This window comes from Schistocerca gregaria, chromosome 2, assembly GCF_023897955.1.
Source record: "Schistocerca gregaria isolate iqSchGreg1 chromosome 2, iqSchGreg1.2, whole genome shotgun sequence".
Classification (NCBI taxonomy): Eukaryota; Metazoa; Arthropoda; class Insecta; order Orthoptera; family Acrididae; genus Schistocerca; species Schistocerca gregaria.
Genome location: NC_064921.1, coordinates 356,773,310 through 356,792,095, shown reverse-complemented (window position 1 = coordinate 356,792,095; position 18,786 = coordinate 356,773,310). Strand labels below are relative to the sequence as shown.

The window sequence follows — 18,786 nt, the reverse complement described above, 5'->3', positions numbered from 1 at the left end:
GAAGTTTCCATTTGACACCATAAGTGCACAACCTGTAATGAAATATCTGTTCTCCTTCTTATTCTCTAGAATAATCTCAAGAAATTAATGTACACATTACTTTCACTTATTGCCCCTGCTATTGTCACTAAGAGAAGGGACAGCACTTGTGAAAGTGTTTCTCGTTGCAGAGCGCATGCTGGACCGCGTGATGAACACCATGTGGCGCGTCGGCCTGGGCGCGGTGAAGCCGCTCGTCAACGATCTGGTCAGCACAGCCTTCACAGAGATCTTCAACAACGACTTCAAGAACTTCCCGTTTGACAAGATATTCCCACCATAAAGAAAACGTCAAAATACGGCGGATCAAGTGAAGCAAAATGGTAATAGAGGGAATTTATGGCCTACGTTGACCGAATGTAAATATGAACTGATTTGTCTGGTTTCAGCTGTATGTCTCTGGGAACGTCGGTTCTCTGTCAAGATTGCTTGATGGTTGTTGGAACCAGAAAAGACAGAACACGGGAGGAGGGTTTGCTGAAATAGTGGTGCTCTACGTATTGTATGAAAAAATATCACAGAAAAAAGTAATTCTACCTCATGTTCTTACAGCGAGGACTTGTTTTCACTAATAGTCGTGATATTTTAGAGACACGAGTAGAAGTTGAATGTTCTGTACTTTATAGCGATTAACAGTATGTTACTTATAACGATAAGAAATAAATTAAAACGAAGAGAGTATGATAAGAGTAGTGTGGTAGAATTAAGACAGGTGATGCTGAAGGAATTAGACTGGGAAATGAGATGCTGAAAGTAATAGCGGAGTTTACAAGAAGTCATAAACTGATGACCATCAACTCCAAGAAATTCTTTTTTGGCGAAGAGACGTAACATAGAACACATATTAACTTTTTTCTGAAGATATTTGTGTGGAGCGTAGCCTTATATGAAAACGAGACATGTGGGTAAGAGTAAGAACTGTTGAACAGTGGTGATACAGAAGAATGCTAAAGATTATGTGGGTAGAACTGGTAGCTAACGAAAAGGAACTGCCTAGGCCATGGGCGTGTGTGTGTGTTGTTCTTAGCATAAGTTAGTTTAAGAAGCGTGTAAGTCTAGGGACAGTTGACCTTAGCAGTTTGGTCCCCTGGGAATTCACACAAATTTGAACATTTTAAAAGGCGCTGAATGGGCAGGAGAGAAACGAACTTTATTACTAAACTTGATTAAAAGACTGTGTACATATATGAGTCTTGTTCTGAGGCATCGGGTGGTTGTTAATTTGGAAATTGACGGAAGTTTGGTGAGACCACTACTACTTTTTGCTACAGACGATGTGCTGGTACAGCTGCCTTTGCCATATAACATAATAATTTTGCGCAAAATAAATTTTCATAGTATTTTAATAAATTTAATACTATGGGAGGCATCGAAGAGCTCTAGAACGCCAACTACGAGTACATTAACGAGAAATAGTTTATGGACCAGAGAAAAATGACAAAAAATTAATGTAAATAGTATGTGTTTAATGTAATAGGACAGTGCTAGAATGTATAAAAAGGCACACGCTAAATGAAATGAAACATATGAAAACGGGATCACTAAAGGAAACTGCCTTCTCATGGTCGTGTATTACGATGAATGAAAACTTTCGTTAAGATGACTGTGCGGACTGCCTACGCCCACGACGGTTTTTAGGCCCATGTGTCATAAGCGGCCGCTTGGGGCGCCTATATAAGCGCAAAATGTGTATGAATGGCGTATCACAATTAGTGGCAGAAGGTTTCGCGGGTGAAGGTATCCGATGACAGAGGAAAATATGGGAGTAAATATGGAGGTGCCAATGATTTGTTTGCGAGATATTTGCGACCGTGCGGTTAACAACCGCTACTAACGTCGTTATCAAATGTAGTCCTCGTTAGTATAATGCCTTTCTCCTATATCAACATCAAATACAATACCACTTCAGCACGTTAAATTTTACAATTTATTGCACATTTTGTTGTATCTGTGCATGCTACCTAGCAATTACAATTATATAAGTACAAAACCTTATTGTACCTGTGAATAATTTCAAATGATGATGCAGATTTGCTGGTTCTGAATCTGGTGAAACTTGTATTTTGAAAATGCTTTGACCTCATGTAATGATTTTATTGCTTTTTACTACAGCTAGTGAAAAACGTTACACTCTGTCCACTATAATGCTCTTAATCAAACAAGTAATGTTTCGTTAACGATTCTTAAATCACTTTGGTAAGAGAAAATTGTCTTTTCATAAGCGAGAGACAATAAATTGTATCACCTCTGTAACGGTAAGGCTCAATGAATTTCTCTCTGTAAATTCCAGATTTAAATGAATATTATTATCTTAAAAATTCTGCGTTCACCAGCACTGCATATCTACAGTACATTAAAAATTGCGCTAAGATCGCTAGCGAAGCGCTTATCTTTGGATTTAATAGCTGCGTCTTGATAAAAAAACCGTGCATCCGGACAACTGTGTCAGTACGAAGCTCAGCGTGTAGGGCGAAAGACTTTAAAACCTGTTTTAACATAAAATGCGTAAATTGCACAAAATAGCGGGGTCCGTGGAGCAGAATCCGACTAAACGGTCAACCTCCTCACATCAAAATTTACGTTGACAAAATTCGTTATGAATTAAATATCTGGTCAAGGGAGCATAAGAACAATTCGTTAAACGTCCGTTGGGGCTGTATACATATTTAACAGTTCACAATCTCTAATAATTTCTTTCATAGTCGTTATCGTGAATACGAATGTATTTCTTCAGATTACAATTTTTTGTACAATGCCCTTCGACAATACAATGGATTACAGATATCAATATCGTTCACACGTTTACTTTGTAGTATGTCTAGTACGAAGTTCAAAAGAAGTCCTGCGAATAATCTGCTTCATATCCACATTTTCACTCCAAGGAATAACCCCCCTTCATTGTCAAAAGAGCGTAACGATAACCTTCCAAAATCAATGCTATGACATCGCTGGACGCGCTCTGTCGCATAACGTAAATATCATAACGTAAATATACACGAAGTATGATAAATGAAATGTTCTCAGCGAAGTAACAGTTTATGCATATATCCGTTCAAACATATAACCTGTATTACTTCTATGTCGTAAAGTAATTGTTTTACATGTCGTACTGACATTTGGAAGCAACACTGCACCTGTTTCCTCACTGTGTGACGTGCTCTGACCAGCTGTGCAACCATCCACCTCTCCTTCCTTACCGTGTAGCCGACAATGACATCAAAACAATGTGGGAGCAACATTTGACTCCAGGCCACAGTGTTCAGTTGGTCTCCTACAGGAGTCTTCTTCCATGCTAGATCATCGTTTTATGTCCGCTTGTCCAGAACATTTGGGAAGCTACGTTGTTTTTTTATGGTCTTCATAAGGACACATTAATTGACAAAAATGTGTCGTAAGAAAACGTAATCGGAACGATGAAATACATGAAGGAAACAAAACTGAAGAACAAGGTGAAGCTATGGAAATTTCTTTGCCTTGGGTTCTTCAAAAAGCGGAAAATCTTGTTAATATGCTCTTACTCAAAGTAGAAATACTTTCAACTTAAGTGATGAATTCGCTACAGCCACAACAATATTTTCAAGAGCTGAACCATAGCTGATGCTAATAAGATACTTTGTTTACTGTTACCATACTTAGTTCAAATGGTTCAAATGGCTCTGAGCACTATGGGACTCAACTGCTGTGGTCATTAGTCCCCTAGAACTTAGAACTACTTAAACCTAACTAACCTAAAGACATCACACACATCCATGCCCGAGGCAGGATTCGAACCTGCGACCGTAGCAGTCGCGCGGTTCCGGACTGCGTGCCTAGAACCGCGAGACCACCGCGACCGGCCATACTTAGTTCCTTGTTTTTAAAAAGTTAGGAATTTTATTGGGGTGTATTTCTTTATTACTACCAGCGCAGGTTGGTTGGAACCCAAGCGTCGTCTTGTAATTTTAGTTAAATGTACACATAAATTTTGAAACAACTTTTAGCCATTTATAGTCATTTTTCAGGAGTACACCACGACAACGCAAAGTTAATCAGGTAATTCAGCGATAAACGGTCAAAATTTCGCAAGGGAATCGGAGATTTCAATGAAATTTTTCTGAAGGAAACTGGTTAATTAATATTAATATCGAAATCTGCAAAGCTGAACGATCCTTCGTATAATGAGCTCATTCTTACAGACGAAGGTTCGTGCAAGGCGCGTGTTTTTGTCATTTCTATGGCCGTAATGTAAGCATATAAGGAAATGAACTTTGAAGCCATCATAATTATCGACTAAATTACGATGACTGATCTCAAACGGTTGCTGCCGGCAGAAGAGTTTTCAGCGACAAACTGTCACGCTAGTACTTACCGAGTATCTGAAAATTGTGTGTGAGACCAATTCTAGGTATTGACACTACAAAACGTTTGCATTTCTCGTAGGAAAATAGCAGTTAAAAGGAACACATAATCATGATAAATCCAGTATTGCTTGCGGACAAGCAGAAGCACGTAGCTTCGTTCTCACGCAAAACGAAATTTTAATATAATGAACACACGAATGCTAATACTTTTGTAAAGGTGAGATAATATTCAAAGACTGATTACAGGATAGCCAGCCCTATATAGGTGACTGCAGACTCTCTCAAATATTGCAGAAGCCCTTCAATTTCTAATTTTACTACACAAAAAACCTTGAACACACCAATTTTCTTAGTTTGTTACATGTTCCATAGATCATTTGAATTCAGAAGGATGTAGGTTGCAGTAGGTACTGGGAGATGAAGCAGCTTGCACAGGATAGAGTAGCATGGAGAGCTGCATCAAACCAGTCTCAGGACTGAAGACAACAAAAACAACAACAGATCATTTGAACAATTCTTTTATCGAAATAATGTGGAACGTGTCAGTTTAGATGATGTGTATACATGATTACTGTTAACGTTAATAAACACCTTATCATTTTATTCCTACTTATGCAATTTGCACTTAAAACGAACTTTTTTTCTTCTGGCTACCAAGTTTTAAGTAGAAATTCGTTAACGGAATAGAAGGAGTTGTCAAGGAGAAATGATATAAAATATAAAGTTAGATTTAAAACTTGATTATCCACCCGTCAGACATTTTATGTTATTGGACATAGGATCAAAAATTTATTGCTGCGTACTGAACTTCTCTTTGAGCCACTGACAGCTCTACCAGTGAGTAATACAGGTAAATGTTTCCTCCAGCGTTGTAGGTGTCTACATCATTGTCCTTCTCAAATTGTGGTGGATTATTTTTGACGAATTTCAGTAACGGAAATATGTAGTGGCATGCACAGTTAAAATGCCTAGCTGTTTGAAGAGGTACCTACATGACATCCGTGGATGAAAAACGAATAGTATTCTTACTGAACGCTATTGTGCAACCAGTACTCTCTTTCTAAGTTATCATTAACCCCAGAAAATTATTCAGTAAGCCATATTGAGTGGAAATATGCATAATATGTCAAGAGGCTAATACGTTTGTTTCGAGGATTAGTAATTATACGAAGAGAAAAAGTAGCTGAAATCAATTGTTTGAGAATCTCAATAATAACCTTGTTCACGTTTTCATCAATATGTACACCCAAAAATTTTGAGCATTCATACCTACTTACTGACTCCTGTTCATGTGCTACATCATTTGCTGGTATGACTCCACTTGGTGTACAGGACTAAATGCAGTGAGCTTTTCAAAATTTAGGAAGAGCTCATTTTCATAAAAACAATAATATTTTGGAAAATGTCGAATACTAACTCTTCTCTCTTTAGTCGGATTTATTATGTGTCGCTTGCCAAAAGTACCAAATTTGCTTGTTGAATGTTAAATTTGATTAATATCTGAGCGAGATTGTCACGTGGTCTCACTGGATATCGGCACCCACTTGGCCCCATGTCTCCGAACCTAACAGAAAGCAATTCTATGTTCCATTACATTTTAAACAAACATGCTGGAATTTACTTTGCCTGAATATGACTCAGAAACAACACGTCCTTCAAAAAACTTGAGTGAAACGCTTGGAAACCGTAATTTAATCTTAGGGCATGTAGTTATCTCATGCAAATAGGTGCTGCAGCAAGACGAAACAGTGTAGCTCAGCTAGCGTGATGTCAGCATTGTCTAAAGTAATTCCCTGCACACCACTGACAGTGTCGACATTCCCAAAAATGTTTCCCTTCACACCTGTGCCAATCCTGATCATAGGTGTTAGCGTAACGTAACTCCAGACTGTATACGGTAACCTATTCCAAGAAATAACCAGTAGGAAATCACCGAAAATTACTTTGAAATTCTGAATGATTTTATACCATGAAGAAACCAAGTTTTTTTTCACTTATATGGATCAGGAAGTGACCAATTACAGAATTTCAACCAATCCGAACTTTTTGTTGTGCCCTGTCGCAACGTTATGGTAAGTGGCCATATATACTAACAAAAGATTGAATACTCCGTTTAGGTAATGTATTACCTGTCGTACGTGACTCCCGTGTCTCCACCACCCCCCCTTCCCCCGACCACCGCCCTTCTTTTTGTTAACACTAAGGGCAACAGCTATTTTTTTGAACACATGTACTTGAAACTAAATGTTAGGTCTTAGAGTCATGAAAAACATTTTTACTCCGTATTAGCACTTATCGTAACAAATTTAGCTGCCAACAAATAATTTTTATTGCTGTAATTTTTTGTCCCATATGAGGCGCACTCGTTAAAACTTACATGAACGATGTTCTGCTGTGAACACATTCGGTACAGTTCAATATGTTTTTAGTTTATTTTATGGTCTACTTATCGATGGAATATTTTGAAGAAGCGTTTACCTGTTCATAAAATCTTTCAGCAATGCTCGCTGGGCTATTACATTGAGCTAGTGTTTGATACAGTTTATAAAGCTAGTGAAGATGTACAGTAGGTACTTTAGAATTAAAATGTTGCCTTGGTACTGCAAGAAGTGTAGAAAAAATTATATTATTTAAGACTCGATATGTTGTCAAATGAAAGCACTCAACATTAAAAATATCTGTATAATGATTTATTATGTAAGTTCATCTAATTAGTACGAATATTAAGATTATCTGTTTCAACATAATATTTCCACCTACAAGCGTGATAATTAATCCACTAACAGTTTCTATAAGACATATGAAACCTAGTTATGTGTATACTGAGCGTCGTAAAAAAAAAGAAATATGTCGATAAATCATGTATCAGGACGTCACAAGTTCCAAGACTGATATCGGAATATTGCCATCCGCCCTTTATGTAGGGTTTATGGAAGAGAATGGCGGGGGAACTCGAGGAGTGGGGAACTCAGCTCATATTGTTCACTTCGTTGAGCTTTTCACTCGCGCTACGGACCTCCTGCTATCAAGGCCAGAGCAAGTTCTGACAGGTTTCTCGAGGCAGACCTAATCCTAGATAAATTAGTACCGTAGCTTACCAGCAATAATAGGCAACGCGCCTTCCTATCGGCAGTGCTAACATTGCTGTCAGGACGTCGAATGAATTATCTACTACATTTGACCGACTGTCTTTGAAACAAGATTTCTTTAAGACTATATAATTAAAAAAACGTGCTCTCAAATCCGACTTCTAGCCAGCCGGATTGGCCGCGCGGTTCTAGGCGCTGCAGTCCGGAGACGAGCGACCGCTACGGTCGCAGGTTCGAATCCTGCCTCGGGCATGGATGTGTGTGATGTCCTTTGGTTACTTAGATTTAATTAGTTCTAAGATCTAGGCGACTGATGACCTCAGAAGTTAAGTCGCATAGTGCTCAGAGCCAGCCAAATCTGACTTCTCTTTCTAAGGAGACAGCCAGTACTGTCCAGTTTTTCTGTGGTCCATGTGACAAGCAGATTTTTCGAAGTCACATTACGAAATCTATTGCCTGTGCAGATTCTCATTTTTTGAAGTTTAACCCACCGAATGGCGCCTTCTCATAGCGAGACTCGAAACCATCGCTCTCTGCTCAGCACACGATCACGTCTCAGACTTTCTTTTTCAACTTCGGTTTCATTTTTTATTTCACAACTTTATGCCATGTGTTTCTTTCTCCTTCCTATGAATATTCAGTGTACTTTATAAACCGCCGTTTTTTTCAGCTGTTATGGCACACTCATGTAGAACAGCTTTTATAGGCGTTACTTTTTTCAGCTACTATGGCTCTCTCATGTAGAACAGTTCTCATCTCTGCTTTTGTCTCTCCCTGATCAAAGCAGAATGAAAGCTGTACTACATCAGAGTACCAAAGGAGCTGAAAAACGTAATGGCGGTGTATAAAGTAATCTGAATATTCATTGGAGGAAGAAAGACACATGGCTTAAAGTTGTGAAATAAAAAATGAAACCTAGGTTGCAGAGGAAAGTCTGAAAAGTAATCGTTGTTTATTGCTGAAACATTTCCTTCCAGTTCTTATTTCAAATTGCTCTTTTTTCTACTCCTATGTGATAGGTTCCTGGCCCATATTTATCACCTCAGTGAAGTCTCATTACCCTCATCTATAAACATTTTCTCCACTTCCACTGCTAGAGCAAATAGAACATAGTTTTCTCATCCCTTCGTTAGATACATGAATGTTACCTTCGATCTTCGTGTTCTTGTAATGTTCCGGAAACACGATATTCCTTAACCCTTCCGCCCATCCCTGCTCTTCAACTTACTTATTACCGGTGCGATCATTGTCCATTCTACAAGCCGGTCGCACGAAGCATTTCAGTTCCCGGTCTACTGGCGTCTTTTAATTTTTTTTTCATCCTACTTATTGAGTGTGTAAACATGCAAACAGTAATAAGAACACCGTCCTTGAATTCTGAAGTTACTGTTATTGATAGTACGTGAACAATTAAGTACAAGTTTTATTTTGTTTATTCGTTCAGCATGTATAAGGCGAATATTAAAAAAGGAGATTATGCCGTTAAACAATACAAACAGTGACATTGTCCGTGAGTTTATGCACGTCCCCCAGTTCACCACTTAACCATGCATAGTGCTCTCGACCTGGTGGTGCATCTATTGGCTGAGTCCACTATCTGCACTGAGGGTCGAGCTCCAATGTTGGCTTCATCTCCCTTCATCTTTCGAAGATTTGGGTTCGACAGTTTTTTACTATATTCTTTCGGCAGTAACTGACTTCCTGATTTCAGTTCGTGCTATGTTAATTAGTAGGAGTAGCCAGTAAAATACTATAGGTGGAAGCGTTCCAGAAATTATTCTCATTATTTCTCTCAGGGGAGTTTTGACTTTTTACACGTGGGCACCTCCGGTCTATACACATGCACAACACTTGGCCGCTGTCAAGAGTAAAGTTCGCAATACATTTGCATCACATCCGCAGGTTGTTACAGTGTGTATGGAAAGGATGGTAATTCTAGATTTCAGTCTTTGTTTCTTTTCCTCTATATGGCTATGTACCTTAGGGACTCGACACTCCTCACGCGTTACTCCAAGATACCGTGAGTTATCTTCTGGTTTAGTGATCTGGTTATTCATTCAGATGTTGATATTATTTTTGGTTTCTCTATTAATAAGATGCTTCATGCCGTCACATGTTTATTTTTCCTCAATTTAAAATATCCATCAGTTTATAAATATGGTCGCACTGAGTTTTTCTATTAGTCTATAAAGTAGGTCATGCGTCCACTATATCGTATACTGATGTTAATGTCATCAGGACAACGCCCGTTTTTTCTTTCCTTTTTACCTCAGCTTCTTTCCATGTAACAGGTATTTTGTACCACTTGGTGCACTCAGAAGAGTTTTGCTAGCCCGTACTTTCCTATTGGTCATTGATTTTTCAGGATTTTATCTACTCCTGCTGCTTTGCTGCCTTTGACCTGTGTCAATGCTTCAGTGATCACTTGGATCTCAACGTCTTCTGTTACTTCCATGTCCACCTGCTTATTCTATGTTATCATTTTTATTATTTAGAAATTTCTTTCTTTTCAGAAATTCTTAAACAGATTTTTGATGTCTGTTTCATGTGTAAAGCTATCATTCTCGTACTGTGTCGGTGTAGGGTTGTGGCTCCAATTAATCTTCGTAGAAGATTCCAGCTCTTGCAGTTAGAGCGAGTAAATTCGATGCCCTCCATCATTTCAATTAATCTGCACCTGCATTCATTGTTTGAATCAATTCTTGCGTAGCCCCTCCCGCCGAAGTTTCGAGTCCTCCTTCGGGCATGGGTGTGTGTTTGTTGATTTTAGCATAAGTTAGTTTAACTAGTGTATAAGTCTAGGGAACGATGACCTCAGCAGTTTGATCCCTTAGGAATTCATACACACTTGAACACCAGCATGAAGTGTGTTCCTTCTTAATACCGCTTGGAAGTCTTTTCAGTGCAGATTATATATCAGAGTAGTGAAACGAGGTGGTATGTTGCGTTATGAGATAATATGTGCGCATATTGCTGAATAAAATAATTGGTAAGCGGATCATGAGCGCACAGAAACCTCTGTTTATAAGTTTAGATCACTGTGGAACTATCTAATTTAATAAATGAATGACATTTCTGAATGATCGGACTAACTGAACAGTATCACTGACTGCCACCACATCTTCGACTTTGCTGACCACCATGAGGACGCATATCATAATACTTGTCAATAAATCCTTATGAAAAGGTGGCCCAAATTACGTCCTATTAGTAAAAGTGTTATATGCATTCACCGACGCAAATACACCAATACAGTACGGACACTGAATACCGACTGCGCTTCATTAATGAACTGCAAAACAGCTTCACTTGATTTTTTATACAGGTCGAAAGGAAACAATTATTTAGTTTTAGTACACTAATAATTGATTCTCTGTGTTTCCAGCACGTCAGTACATACGTAGAATGGTCCAAGAACTTAAATTCCGTTTGCTACACAGAACGCATAAACACAGGAATTCTATAAATAGAATTAGTGTATGAGAATCGTTTAACTATCCGATCGTAAGCCAGTGTGATCGGCGGCTCACACGCTCTCTATCGAAATAATGGAATGTTAACGTGGCACTATATCTTACATGATCTATCTATTGAGATTACAGGGTTGTTTTATTACATTTCCTTATTTGCAAGACTCGATGTGCATACAGTGTTAGTAAAAGAAATAATGCACTTATCGATCTTAGTATACATACAAATATGAGTCAGATGTGACATAGTGTGTTGCCTCAGTGGCATAACTGCCTGGCCCGTTGTTGTGAAATTCTCTATGAAAAAATTTACTCCTTATTATGGGATATTGTCTTCTTGCATGAGTACATGCCAATGCAGTGAAGTGCATTTTCATTTAAAAGCGTGTCGGAGAGAAATAGAACTAACCATACACATTTATTATGGAAATTTTTTAAATTATTTAAGGAATATACGATTGAAATGCCGTTTGTAAGTTGAGAAGGTTACCACATATCTTTTGGTAGTAGACTGCTAAGCTGAAACATGAGTTAAGCTTACTCTTCCGATGAATGTGAAATGAAAGAACGTAACTGTACGTGTAATGATCAAATCCTGTTATCTATGTTACAGAGCACTCTTTATCTTGAGATAAATACACGTTCGACACTTCATGTTTTCTTGAGCTGGTTTCTCAAGTTAGTAACATTTCTTGAAGGATGATTCACTTTTGTCTTTACGTACGAGGTTAGTTTCCAATCATCTTTGTTGCAATTACGCCCGTCCGTGCTTTAGCACATGCAAACTTGTTTAAGCATCCTCTGGGATATACAGAGTCTCTTTCAATTCCTATTACAGGCTTCTAGAGGCTATAGAGGGAACTTCGTACATAATGTTTTGATAAGGAACCCACATCTGGGGATATACCGTTTGAAAATGAAATAAGATTGAAGATCGGCTCATTTTCAAATTTCCCGCCACATGGACCGCACACTAGGGAGACAATGAGCTCTGGCCCATCTATTCTACAGAAGCCTACGGCATGGACAATGTTTCGTACTCGTCGTAGGTTTATCTTCAACGCAGAGAAGGAGGCCAAATTCAAGAGTGCTGCTCGTCCGAGGAGCATCACAACCAACAGTCCTCCTTGGGAACATACCAGTTTCTCGTGGTCTGTAGAAAACGGTACGTGACGTCGATTTTAGCACTGAGTGAGAACGGCACCTCTTCTCAGCTTTTGTGTGCGTACCGTGAAGCTGGAGATTTAAATGTAGTCCGATCTTATCCAAACGGCACATTTCGGAACACCGATTCGTTATCAAGATTTATCTACTAAGTTCCCTCTACGACTTCCAGAGGCCTGTAACCGGAATTAAAGAACACCCCGAATAAACATTTAATCCATAGTCAACATGTTTTCCAACAACACCACAAATCTCAGCAAACCAGAATACAAGTGTGCACACGTTAATATCATTTATTGTAACAGAAATTGCAGTATTGGTGACTGGAAATACACTGACGAACCGAAACCCCACCGCCAGCGTGAGACTGAACGCCGATCGGTGGAGCTCCAGGCACGCGACACGATGAGGAACGTATATAAGCAGAGCAGAAGCGAATGAGGAGTTATCCTAGCATCGATACAGGTCGCAAATAAGGAAATCCACTGACACAAGCTATCTGGACACAGGGCACATTGTTACGGACAGATGTCTGGCAACGAGCAACTCGGAAGCTGCGCAGCTGTTGGTTAGTCTGCCTCCTGTTATCGCGAATAACTAAGGAAAGTGAAGGATGGCGAAACCACGAGCGTGGCACATCACAGAACGTGGAGGTTGGAGACTTACCCGCTCTGTAAAGAAGAACACACGGCGATCTCTGGCAGGTAGGACCATGGGGTAGAAGACTGGTGCTAGATACAAGTGTTTCGCATCACTGAACAAGGGATTCTGCAGCTAAACGACCTCTAAGTGTTCCCGTGTTGACCTAACATCATCGTCAATTAGGACTGAAGTGGGCACGGTGTAATCGAGATTGCATGATAATGTGAGGAAGTAATGGAAAAGTGTGATTTTAAGATTTTCATAATAAATTTGCTTTAAACATTCTATTATTTTTTTTTGTAACATAACACACAGTCAGTTCCACAATAAAGTGTACTCCATAATTTTAAACGTAACGTCCGCAGCGACATCCATGGTAGTGGCCTGGAATCTGTAATCAATGCGCTTTTGCACAGTGTATAGAAAAACTTTGAGTTGAATGTTTTGTTTTGTGGGTTGCAGTTTAAAATGAGTGCAAAATATCTGAAGCGTTACCAGGCAGTGTTCCTACTGAATCATCCAAAGGGATCAAAGCTTTCGTATGAAGCTGCTGCTAAAAGTCTTAGAAAGTCAAAGACATTCGTTGCGAAGTGGGTTAAACGATATTTAGAGTTTGGAAAAGTGGATGATTTACCGGAGGGAGGGGTAACGTTCCAAGCAGTAATCGATAATGGCGGGGGTTGGCTTAATTACTAGGTAATTGTGATGTTAGTAATAACACTTATTTTCATATATTATAGCGTCTTTTATTTCATACAGACAACGGCGTACACTTTCCTGTCCAACTGACTGTAAGTTGCTACCCTGATAGCCGTCGTATTTTATGTAATATTTGTCTTAGCAATATATTTTTATGGGAAAAAGAACTCAAAATTTACCTTATGAATTCACAACTGTATTTTAACAAAATAAAATTTCTTTCTTTCGGTACGTGTACCTGAAATGCACATATGCTCAAGAAGTGTAGAGGCTCTCGATATAATATAAAGTTTCTTCTACTTCTCCCCGTATTCTAATAACACAGCTACATCAAATGTGTGAGCAGCAACTTGCACGGGCGACGTATACTACACTGACTGTAGACAAGGCCGCAGTCTGGTGGCCACACAGTTACGCAGGGAAGAGAGCGTCCAGGGGGTAGACGTCGGCAACGCGATTGAAGAACTCTGTGAACACCGAGCCCATGGCCTCCTCCGGCAGGTGTTTGTACGCCTCGAACGCGTCCTTCCAGTTCTCGTTCAGGAACTTGTTCATCGTTTCACCTGAAAACAATCAAAAACATGTTTAACACAGAAAAACGGAGCAAACACGCACACACACAGATATATATATATATATATATATATATATATATATATATATATATATAGAGAGAGAGAGAGAGAGAGAGAGAGAGAGAGATTTCGCGCTGAAATTATGTGTGTACATGATTTCTACTGCAGCGATATAGACCCATCCTTGCAGCTGTGCAGACGTCTAAAAGCTCCTATAATCTACAACGATATTGTCCAGCGCACTAGATATTTGCCTGTTTATGCAGTGAATGCATTAGATCCGTGACTGTGTCGTCTCAGTGTGTAATGAACTAGCGTGCTACTGATTACACTGGACGAATAATTCAGTTTAGTTTCTCATGCATCATCATCATCATCATCATCATCATTTAAGACTGATTATGCCTTTCAGGCTGGTGCATAGCCCCCTTATGCAATTCCTCCATGATCCCCTATTCACTGCTAACATTGGTGCCTCTTCTGATGTTAAACCTATTACTTCAAAATCATTCTTAAGCGAATCCAGGTACCTTCTCCTTGGTCTGTCCCGACTCCTCCTACCCTCTACTGCTGAACCCATGAGTCTCTTGGGTAACTTTGCTTCTCCCATGCGTGTAACATGACCCCAACATTTAAGCCTGTTCGCCCTGACTGCTACATCTATAGAGTTCATTCCCAGTTTTTCTTTGATTTCCTCATTATGGACACCCTCCTGCCATTGTTCCCATCTACTAGTACCTGCAATCAGCCTAGCTACTTTCATATCCGTAACCTCAACCTTGTTGATAAGGTAACCTGAATCCACCCAGCTTTCGCTCCCATACAACAAAGTTGGTCGAAAGATTGAACGGTGCACAGATAACTTCGGCTTGGTACTGACTTCCTTCTTGCAGAAGAGAGTAGATCGTAGCTGAGCGCTCACTGCATTAGCTTTGCTACAACTCGCTTCCAGTTCTTTCACTATGTTCCCATCCTGTGAGAATATGCATCCTAAGTACTTGAAACTGTCCACCCGTTCTAACTTTGTTCCTCCTATTTGGCACTTAATCCATTTATATTTCTTTCCCACTGTCATTACTTTCGTTTTGGAGATGCTAATCTTCATACCATAGTTCTTACATTTCTGATCTAGCTCTGAAATATTACTTTGCAAACTTTCAATCGAATCTGCCATCACAACTAAGTCATCCGCATATGCAAGACTGCTTATTTTGTGTTCACATATCTTAATCTCACCCAGCCAGTCTATTGTTTTCAACATATGATCCATAAATAATATGAACAACAGTGGAGACAGGATGCAGCCTTGTCTTACCCCTGAAATTACTCTGAACCATGAACTCAATTTACCGTCAACTCTAACTGCTGCCTGACTATCCAGGTAAAGACCTTTAATTGCTTGCAAAAGTTTGCCTCCTATTCTATAATCTCGTAGAACAGACAATAACTTCTTCCTAGGAACCCGGTCATATGACTTTTCTAGAACTATAAAGCATAGATACAATCCCCTGTTCCACTCATAACATTTCTCCATTATTTGCCGTAAGCTAAATATCTAGTCCTGACAACATCTAAGGGGCCTAAACCCACACTGATTTTCATCCAATTGGCCCTCAACTAATACTCGCCCTTTCCTTTCAACAATACCTGAGCAGATTTTACCAACAACGCTGATTAAAGAGATACCTCTGTAGTTGTTACAATCTTTTCTGTTTCCATGTTTAAAGATTGGTGTGATTACTGCTTTTGTCCAGTCTGATGGAACCTGTCCCGACTCCCAGGCCATTTCAATTATCCTGTGTAGCCATTTAAGACCTGACATTCCACTGTATTTGATGAGTTCCGACTTAACTTCATCAACCCCAGCTGCTTTATTGCACTGCAATCTCTTGACCATTATCTCCACTTCCTCAAATGTGATCCTATTTCAATCATCATTCCTATCCCATTCTACCTCTAAATTTGAAACATTACTTATCGTATTTTCACCTACATTGAGCAACTCTTCAAAATATCCCCTCCATCTGCCCAAGGCATCCACAGGATTCACCAGCAGTTTTCCTAACATGTCCAAATTACTTGTCATTTTTTTCTTACCCCTCTTTCGAAGACTGATAATTACACTCCAGAATGGCTTTCCAGCAGCTTGACCCATAGTCTCCAACCTGTTTCCAAAGTCTTCCCAAGATTTCTTCTTGGATGCTGCAATTATCTGTTTGGGTTTGTTTCTTTCTTCTTCATCTTTATGTTTCTTCAACATAACTTTCTCTGTCTACCTGAGTTCTAGTATGTAGCCATTTTTGATACGCCTCCTTTTTCCTTTTACTGGCTGCCTTGACTGTGTCATTCCACCAAGCTGTTTGCTTCATCCTACTTTTACACACTACTGTTCCAAGGCATTCTTTAGCCACTTCTAGTACTGTGTCCCTGTACCTTGTGGTTCATGGTGTAGACAGCCAGTAAAAGGAAAAAAAGGCGTATCAAAAATGGCTACATACTAAAACTCAGGTAACCAGAGAAAGTTATGTCGAAGAAAGAAACAAAGCCAAACAGATAATTGCAGCATCCAAGAAGAAATCTTGGGAAGACTTTGGAAACAGTTTGGAGACTATGGGTCAAGCTGCTGGAAAACCATTCTCGTTCATGGTGTGGGTTCCTGTAGTCATGTCCTAGTTCATGAACCATGGGCAACGTATGAGTGGCCAAGTAAGTGGTCCCGACAGTCGGGATACCACTTGCTTTGGAAGAAGGCTGGGCATCTCGGACATATTCTGAGTCGTGGTCACCTGTGTGCTCATACGGCAAAGACTACCAAATCCACCGGTTAGTCCCTCAACCGTTACGGGTAAAACCCATTGGGACTAGGGGCAAGTAAGGCTAGTAACCTGCTTCCCTGGTACTTTAAATATGATGATGGTAACAATCAGAGCAAAATGCCTCTCACGCTGCAGTTGAAAACAAATACGAAATACAAGGAATTGTGATTTTGTCCGGTACGGACGTAAGCAGATGCAAATACGTTACGCTAATATTACTAAGAGCGTCGAAAGAGCGATCGAAGGCAGCCAGTGCAAGAAGAATTATTTCAGTTTCTAGTGGACAACCACTGAGAGGCAGAGGAAGGTGTCACAGCGGCTACAATCTTGTTTAGCACAAGCGATGATCTAAAGTAAAGCCACACATCCAGTTAAGGAAAATTATTATAAGGACTATTACTTCAAAAGCGATGCAGGTAATTCATTACCTAATCTCTGTTCATTTAGAGATGGGTGTTAGGCCATAATGTTACACGCTTTACTGTTCTCTGGAACAAAGGAGCAACAAACAGAGAGAAATCTAAATGTAAGAAATAAAATGACTGCTAATACTTAGAATAAGAAGAGTTATCGTTTTGGTATGCACCAAGATACACATAAATTCAAATAGACTGGTGGGGTACTGAAGTGAAATCATTAAAAGTCTTGTAACAAATTCGTCAGAGGCTAGCATCAGACTAAGTAAAATAGCCATTTAAACCCTATATCTATGGAGTAAATATTCACCGGTATGGAAATCAGTTGCAGGTAATCACCCGCCTAGAGGCATAGCGCCGTATAACAGATACTAATAATGTTCTACTTTTTTTGTTCTGCATTTACGTGAATATTTATTTTCTACTATCAGCTCCGGAAAGAATATTTGTTCAGTCAGAGTCCTTCTACATCTACAGCTGCTTCCACTGTCTGGGAATCAGTGTCAAGTGTGTGACCAGAAGTACAGTTACTTCTACAATACATTAACATTTGTTCAATTCCAAACCGGGATTGAATCTGACACCACTACACGGTCAACAGCCGTGCCGAGGGACGTAGCCGACATCCGACGTTCCCGGCACCTCGCGACACTGCGAGTACTGCGTATCAGCCCAGCCCATCCCAGCCCGGCCAGTGAGCGGAAGAGGCGTTTGAGTAAAGCCTAGTTTGAATGACGACACTAGGTTGCTGGCAACTGCACTACCGGCCACTGCGCAAGCGCGCCGCGCATTTGTCCTACTTTGGGTACACTAGTTGTACGAGTGTGAGGTTACATGTGTCCGTAATGCATGGAGAAACTGAAATATGGGGTGGGGAACGGAGAATAATGTTCGCGTTTTGGGTATCCATGATTTACATAGGTGTTTGTGGGATTTCAGTGACGTTGATTACAAAAATAAACAACGTATTGCTGCTCGTGAGACCTTCTTGTGTGGTCAGAACATACATAGTTTGATAATATCTGACCTGCAGGGCAAAATTTATTGAATTAGGAGCACATGTACTACTGAATTAAGAAAAATACAAGCAATTACGCTTCTGGTTGTGGTAATGCTCTCGTCTACAAGACTAAAATCCGATCGTTCTAGCTGGCCGACACTTTAAGGAATATTGTTGACAGAAGGGAAGGATACACATATCAAGAAGCTGCATTCTTTATTTAATAGTCATCTATTTAAAACGTTGCAGTAGTGCTCCCCATTCACACATGTCGGAATTCTGAAATATTTCTACTGTACATATCTTCCTTCAAGACAGTAGTTTCTCAAACCATTCACTTCTTAATGCAGCCCGATTTGAATCATTATGCTGTTAATGTTAATAATTATTACCCTTAATGTTAACAAATTATTGGTGTTAACGAAACACTGTCATCAACTAAAACCGCATCTTTTAACAGAAGAGTGTTCTAGATTGTAATGCACGATATGTGATGAGTAAATTCAGTTCTGGCGACTGTGCCTCATGCATTACAG

The 18,786-nt window shown here is 39.6% G+C and overlaps 2 protein-coding genes across 2 annotated transcripts in view; one reads left to right on the top strand and one right to left on the bottom strand.

The window, feature by feature from the left end:
- LOC126337055 (circadian clock-controlled protein daywake) overlaps window positions 1-718 on the top strand; it is a 60,878-nt gene extending 60,160 nt beyond the window's left edge. Inside the window, exon 6 of the mRNA XM_050001382.1 lies at window positions 171-718. Within this exon, the coding sequence (XP_049857339.1) occupies window positions 171-322 (152 nt within the window). The 3' untranslated portion in view covers window positions 323-718. The remainder of the gene's footprint in view (window positions 1-170) is intronic.
- A 12,747-nt stretch (window positions 719-13,465) lies between these two features.
- LOC126337056 (protein takeout-like) overlaps window positions 13,466-18,786 on the bottom strand; it is a 98,007-nt gene continuing 92,686 nt past the window's right edge. The window contains exon 7 of the mRNA XM_050001384.1: window positions 13,466-14,006. Within this exon, the coding sequence (XP_049857341.1) occupies window positions 13,855-14,006 (152 nt within the window). The 3' untranslated portion in view covers window positions 13,466-13,854. The remainder of the gene's footprint in view (window positions 14,007-18,786) is intronic.